This window comes from Cheilinus undulatus, linkage group 9 (genome assembly GCF_018320785.1).
Source record: "Cheilinus undulatus linkage group 9, ASM1832078v1, whole genome shotgun sequence".
NCBI lineage: Eukaryota > Metazoa > Chordata > Actinopteri > Labriformes > Labridae > Cheilinus > Cheilinus undulatus.
The window spans coordinates 36,080,175-36,087,638 of record NC_054873.1 but is presented as its reverse complement, the minus strand read 5'-3'; the positions used below and the strand labels follow the sequence as shown (position 1 = coordinate 36,087,638).

At 37.8% G+C, this 7,464-nt stretch overlaps 1 protein-coding gene across 1 annotated transcript; it reads right to left on the bottom strand.

Moving 5' to 3' along the window:
• Positions 1–4,128: 4,128 nt before the first annotated feature.
• Positions 4,129–6,742, bottom strand: acd (ACD shelterin complex subunit and telomerase recruitment factor). Its single transcript, XM_041794808.1, has 2 exons — positions 6,679–6,742; positions 4,129–6,474 (listed from the first exon to the last, which is right to left on the bottom strand). The coding sequence occupies exon 2, from the start codon at positions 6,376–6,378 to the stop codon at positions 4,585–4,587; it is 1,794 nt and encodes a 597-aa protein (XP_041650742.1). The 5' UTR covers positions 6,379–6,474; positions 6,679–6,742; the 3' UTR covers positions 4,129–4,584.
• Positions 6,743–7,464: the final 722 nt, after the last annotated feature.

Below are 7,464 nucleotides of genomic sequence, written 5' to 3'. Positions count from 1 at the left end.
CCATGGCATGTACAAAGTCATTTATATCCCTACTTCTGCTTCATCCTGATTCTCAGAACTTCACATCATTCCTGACCATGTCCACCTAAATGCACTGGTTGCTGCCATGTGATTGGCTAACAAGGTGTTTTGCACTGAGCAGCTGAACAGGTATACCTAATAAAGTGATTGCTGAGTGTATTTATGGTTTTAGTAGAATTTTCTTAAAGTAAATTGCTTGGCATGACCCTTCAAATTAACATTTGATGTACATATTTTGTTTCTGATTGCATCAAAGCTATAAAAAAGAAGCAGGCATTCTCCCTGAGAAGCTGCAGCAGGCGCTCAGGCCTATATTGCCTTACAAGGAAACTATGGTCAGTGTATTATTTGTAGATGTGAGCATGATGCTTTATATTCTGTATTTTCCTGTTTATAGGTCAAAGGAGGATTATAACAACTTTACAAGTGCGCACAGCTGGCTGCTGATTACATTAGAGCTTTGGAGCTTTCAGTGGATAAACTCTAAAAGTTGTCTCCGTTTCTCTCTCAGCAGACGGTGATTCATTCGCAGAAAGAACTAAACTAACATGCAAGTTTTAGAAGAGGCCAGAGCGAAGTCACATTTGGCATTTTCAAAGGGCAACAGCTCAGATCTTCTCTATCCACACTGCAGAAACCATGATTTGGATGTTATATAACTGTTCAAGCTTTTCTGCCACTGCAGCAAACACAGAAGTCTGTTACATGAATATTAGTCCATCATGCTGTGTTAATTCTAAATAATATTAATGCAGCTGTGTCCTGTTTTAAGACGTGTTTATTCATCAAACTTTATGCTCTTTATTACCTGTGTGGTCACGGTTTATTCAAATAACTTGATTATATGTTTGTTAAATGTATTATGATTCTGGTGTAAATGCAGGTGTAGAAATAGCAGTTACACATCAGCACACACAGGTGTTGAGAAATAATATGCTTTCACATCTCTGTTTGCCATCCATCTCTTTGCAAGTGTAATAATGTGACTTTTTAATCTTTTGTCCCCAAATTTCTCAGATGAAAGCTTCAACTAATCTCTCTGAGTTTTCTGCCTCTCTCTGTAGAGTGCACCATCTATCTTTCTTACTTGTGCATGCACAAAAATAAAAATAAAACTGTGGCAGTACCCTCAACCTAAGGTCAGGCTAAGAGAACAAACTCACAGGGATGGAGCTTGTTTTCCCAGCATATCTGACTTTTATCAGGGAACTATGGAACCCATTTCTATGGAAGCCCATTTCCACCAAAAATTAAAAAGAAAAAATGTGACAATAAAGCAATTTTGAAATATAAAAAATCCTAAGTCAATTATGAGATACAAAGTCAAAATAGTGATATAAAAAGGCAGAATTATGATATAAAGTCATAATTCTGAGATAAATAGTCAAAACGAGATTAAAAAAAAAAGTCAAAATAATTAGATTTAAAAAGTCAAAATGATGAAATAAATAGTCACAATTATAGGATAAAAAGTTGAAATAAAGAGTAAAAAGTCAAAATTATGAGATAAAACTTGATATTATGAGATGAAATCAGATTTATGAGGTTAAAAAGTCAAAATTATGAGATAAAAATACTTGGAATTATGAGATTAAATTTCATAATATAAGATAAAAGATGAACCAATGGGATAAAAATTGAAATAATAAGATGAAAAGTCATAATTATGAGATAAAATGTTGCAATTATGAGATAAAAATCAAAATTATGAGATTAAAAGCCAAAATTATAAGATAAAAAGTCAAAAATATTAAAATAAAAAACTTTAAATTATGAGATTTAATGTCATAATTAAAGCATAAAAAGTCATAATTATGAGATTTAAAGCAAAATTATTAAATAAAAATGATGAGATTAGATTATGAGTCATAATTTTGACTTTTTGTCTCATATTTTTGACTTTTTATTTCAGAATCTTGGCTTAGAATTATTTCTTCTTTTTTTTAAATTGTCTAACTTCCACATTTTCGTTTTTAAGTGGCAGAAATGGGCTTCCATAATAAATAGTAAAGCAAGCAAATCAAAACAAGTTTGTGGGTCTGTTAACCATTCATCTCCCAACAATTAGCAGATAAACACACAAACATACTAATACAAAGATTTTACATTTACATTTCACACTTTACAAAGTTTTACATGAAGTATTTTTTATTGTTAAAAATTAATGGGCCGAGGCGTAGATGGCCTCACTGTTTGGTCGTGCCCCATATACGTGGGTGGCCTGGGTTCGAGTCCTGCCTATGGACCACTCTCTTATCCCCTTTCCTCATTTCTGATAAAGCCCACAAAGTATCTCAAAAGGAATGGGCCTAATAAAGTCAATTAATTACACAAAAGACTGCACTGGCCACTCAAATAATCATTTCTAGTAGTTGAACATTTGAAAATCTTACATATTCTTAAATTCTAGAACTATCAAAAGGTGAAAAAATATGTTGCAGACTTCGTTTTTGAACAGATGAAATTTAAAAACCCTCAGCATAGTCACCATTTGAGGGTTTCAGTTTTACAGTGATCACCTTGTATACGATTACTATAGGGAACGCTGTCTGCATGAGGACAAAATGACAAAAATAAAGATATTTAGCTACTTTTTATATTCTGATTACAATTCCATCAGCATTATTAGTTCTCTTCCATTAACCCTGCACTGGACTAGACTGGAACCAATTTCTAAATCAAGTTAAAGAAGCGATTTGGTGACATCTCCTGGACAAATGGAGGATTACAGTTTTTTTGTTTTTTTTAAAGAAATGTATTATTTATCATATTGATCTCAAGGTTATCCACAAGTGGCTGACACACATATGATCAAATAAGTGGAAATTAATTTTGGTTCCATCACTTAACTTCATATAATAAATCATTTTAATGTGTTTTGCCATCTTTCACATCAATTTCCAAATAAATCCAAATACATTCTTACAACACACGTTGAAGAACTGCCCCACTGAGCCTTTACTACACTCCTCCACACTCATTCAAAATATCTAGTGAGTACATTGCTGCCTACCCAGCATGCACTGCTCCTTCACTAACATGATGGTAACAAGATGGGCCTATAGTGAGTTGAATATGCAGACCCATTATGCAGGTATGGCACACAGCTGATTTCTAAAGCTGATATTGTTTCTGGTTTTAGAGAGGGAGATTCAGTGCTTCATTTCAATACAACAGATAAAGGTAATTATCAGTAAAGAGCTGGAATACAAACACTTGCCCTTTTAGGGAACTGTGCTTCTTGCAAGGCCTGTGTAACCTTTCTTACAAAATCTTAACAAAGAATATAAATGATTTATTAACTTTCCTAGATGATTTGTAATTTAATTATATTGTAAACCATTTCACTGACACCATGCTACATGTGCTGCAGACGGCCCTGAAAGGTTCATAAACTAAACTATGCAGGCAGAGTATTTCACTGGCCAAACAATAAAAAAAAGAAAGTGTATTAAATCAGAATTTATTGGCTTTATGATAAAATGTGGGTAATATTTGAAGAAACTCTGGGACACTTAAAAAATATGTTCAAGAAATCTGGGTGGATTTTGGAAGGGAAAACTTCTGAGAAATCCAGAGCTTCTGGTTAAATTTGGTGCATGCTTTGCTGGAACAAGTCCTTGTGGTCCATCATCAAAATAACAAGAAAAATGACTCCACCATGCATCTCTCAATGGCTGACACCATTTCTTACTGACTGGAGACCCCAAAAACTGGTCAACACAAAGCCAAAACATCCACAAAAACCTATCCAGTGTTGTATTTTCAGCAGAAACAGGATCTTCAAGAGATGTGTGTAAGTTTGGTAAAAAATAGTTCCTGTTCAATGACAAGGTTGAACTTTTACACTCATAAGCCCTTTATTATACCAAATAAGCATGGAAAACTAAAAACTTCCAACAAAGCTCACGTCTCAGGGGGTCATAGTTGCATTAATTAAGTGGCATATCAACGCTGGACCCATTTTTCTTAGTCGGCTCTTTGGGCTGTTTCTGCATCTGTCAACATATTGTTATGATTTTGCATAAGACAACTTGACTATTTTGATTCTGTGAAACAGAAAATGCATGACAAAAATGTGGCTGTATAAATTTAATGAGGCCATGGCATGGGTCAGAGTGGGCTTGAGACCAAAAGATGCCAACAAATAGAATTAACTAAGTGAAAGTAAAAAATGAATCATTTTCAGAAGTGCAGTTAAAGGTTAAGTGAAGTTAAAGTAACACAATAAAATAAAACTTTCAACAAATGTATGGTGTTTATTTTGGCTGGAACAGCATAAAATGTCACAGTGAACATGTGCAACTTCCTTATAAACGTTACACAAATTGATATTTAAAAATATCATTAAAGGATGCATCTTAAAGATGATCAAAATGGACTTTATCTGAGCTGCTCTGGAATATATAAAGATATTTCTTCAGCTGGAGTCTTATTTTTGCCAATATTAGAAGCACTAGGGGTTCCTTTTAAATCGATTCAGTGTATCTCATCACATCCATTATGTTGAAAACAGAAGGTGTAATAAAAACAGAGAACTTTAACTGCCTTTAAACACTGAACCTAAAGTGGAGTGATCTCAGTCCTGTCAGAAGATGTCTGATTGGAGGTTGCTGACGTGTTGTGTTGATTATCCATCTGCCTTGGAGTGACAAGATACTTCACAGCCCAGTTCAGCAACGATTCAGAGATTTTACATTTACTGAAGTCTTGTAAATTCTTCCCAGACACTTGGTATGAGTAAGAGAACTTCTTTCCATCGCTGTGAACTGTAGAAATCTTTCTACATAATGGCTCTATAGTTTTGTCTGGTTGGTGACTGCTGCCCTCCTCAAGCCCAGAGCTGTTCTTAGACTCAAAAAGCCAAGATGGAGGACTCCCGCTAACCTGAGCTTCCTCCTCCTCTGCTAGGAGGTTTTGTGCTTCTGCCGAGGGCTCGCTTCTCTTTCTCTTTGCCTTCCTGCATTTTCTCTCTACACCCTCCACCATGACCTCCTCAAATATCGGGCTTTCCTGCTCTGAAGCTAAAAGATTAGTCTTTTCTGGTTCAGCACGGGCTTCATCTGGTCTAGTAAAGGGTTCTGGTGGAGTCACAGAGGTAGACGCTGAAGTACTGACAGTGACAGGGAGGCAGGTTGAGCTTGGAGGTTTCTGGTATGGCAGAAGCTCGCTTTGCTCTCCTTTGCTGTTCAGCTCAGAGGTCTGCGGGGTTGCTGTCGAGCTGTGGGTAGGAAGTCGAGTGCTTGTTAAGATGCCAACAGGTGGGTGGTCCTGTGTTGCACATGGGGATACGTCTTCTGAGGAGGTTTCATCAGGTGGAGGAAACATGTCCCAAGGATTGGTCAGTGGTCTGATTTTACCCTCATTCAACCTTGTGATTATGACCTCATCTAGCACATCATCCTCCTCGTCAAGTTGTGGGTTCTCATTTGTGACACAGTCTACCTGTCTGAGTGCTGGACCCTCTATTCGCCAATCGTCATCATCAACAGAGGGCTTCGCTGTCTCAAGAATTTGAGGTAAATCTCTTGATCTTTCTTCAAATCCTGCTGAAACCTCAATCAGTGTGCTGCTTGGAACATCCAGATGTTCTTGCAGATGCTGAGCATCTTCCTCAGGAATGAGAAGATAGTTCATAGGAACAGTGAAACATTTCTCTCTCTTGTCTCTGATCCTTTCAATATCCCAGCTTATGGCAGCAAATGTGTCTGGGCAGGTGAGGGAAGGAGTAAAAGTTGAGGTGGAGGGCTGTGGCTCCACTGCATAGCTTGCTTTCATCAGCCTCTCCTTAATGTCCTCCAGCACAGACTGCAGACAGTCATGCTGCCACTCCCCCAACAGCTCAGTCAGATCAAACCCACACTGGCTCTGGGATTCCTGCCCCTCCTGACCCATCAGGGCCCTCCATGTCTCACAGATCTTCTGCCTGACTGAGGGCAATGTTGTGCAGCAAGGGGTGCTATCTTTAACCGGACCTGCTGCAGTTGTAGCCAGCTCTCCTACTGACAAGAAGAACCTGCATTTAGTCTGCTCGGGGCCCATGTGGAACTGCAGCGTGTAATTCTGGATGCACACTGTGTGGTTGAGCAGACTGGTAAAGCACTCCCGCTCCTCCTGATCCTGAAGGTGCTCCCAGGCTGATGTGGTGAGGATGGCTGGGATCTGGAGCACCCCATCGGACAGGAAGAGCAGCCCAGTGGGCCCCTCAGAGCCCTGAGCCTGGGACTGAGACATCTGACCCACTCCGATGACTTGAGCCTTCAACCGGCCGCTGCTGCTGCCTCCATCCTGGCTGCCATAGTTCAGGATCAGACTCTCTATCCATGGGGAAAGTTTACTCCTGGTAGGTCGGGACATGTTTATAGTTTCAAACGGTACGCCTCTGATTATTGTCCGTCGAGTAGGCAGGCACGGTGCTTAGTGGTTCCTCCATCAAAACATCACAGGGAGGAGCTAGAGTAGAAAAGCATACATAATCAAAAATGAGCCACTATAATTATTTTGTTGATTTGACGTTGTCTTATATTGTTAGCAGGCATTATATCATCTGTAAACGTGTAAAATACACAACGACTACAGTCAGTGTTGTTCGTTATTATTTCCCTTCTAAGCTAGCACAACAAGAAACAAAACTCATCAACAAACCATGAAAATTACCTTAAAGTTGCGTCATTCAAAACAGCACACCAGTATGTACATATGTCCAAAGTTATGGCGGCGGAAGTTTTGAGCTAATAAGAGGAAATAGAAAAGGCGGAAGACGAACTACCTTCAAATTAAAAGCACAAATGTTAATTCATTGTGTTGGCACGAGAAACTTCAGTTGATACAGTATTTGCAGTATTTGCAGCTTTCACAAGGAAAGTACTAATGAGTGAGTTTGTACAGGTGAGATAAGGATGAGCTTATAATCACACCTCACCATGCCATGTATTAACCATTTCAATACAAGGAATGGTTGAATAATTTATATAACAAAACAAAACTAAGTAAACAGTAGAGGAGAAAGAAAACGATAGGAAAGGAGAGAAAAGTTGTGCATAATTAAAATATATTAGTTTTCAGTTACTGGAGTTTTAAAGTGTACTGCTCGAACATTCACTTACATTTTAATTTTTATATAGTCATGATACAACATAGACATGCATGTCTGGTTATATATACGCATATAGGTTGATACACAGACCCTTAAATCATTGTATGTTGCTGCCATCAGAATATATAGACACACGGGATGTACATACAGTATACTCGTGCACAGATATCTATACACACACTCATATTAACCCAACCAGAATATTTTTTCGTATTTGTCTTCTTATTATTTTATTATTGCCTCAATATTTGTGATATTAAGTCAAGTTAGACATCTAAAGACTTGTTTATACTTAGTTGTAAAGATATTTGTTTTTGTCTGTACAGATATATAGACGTCCATATTGT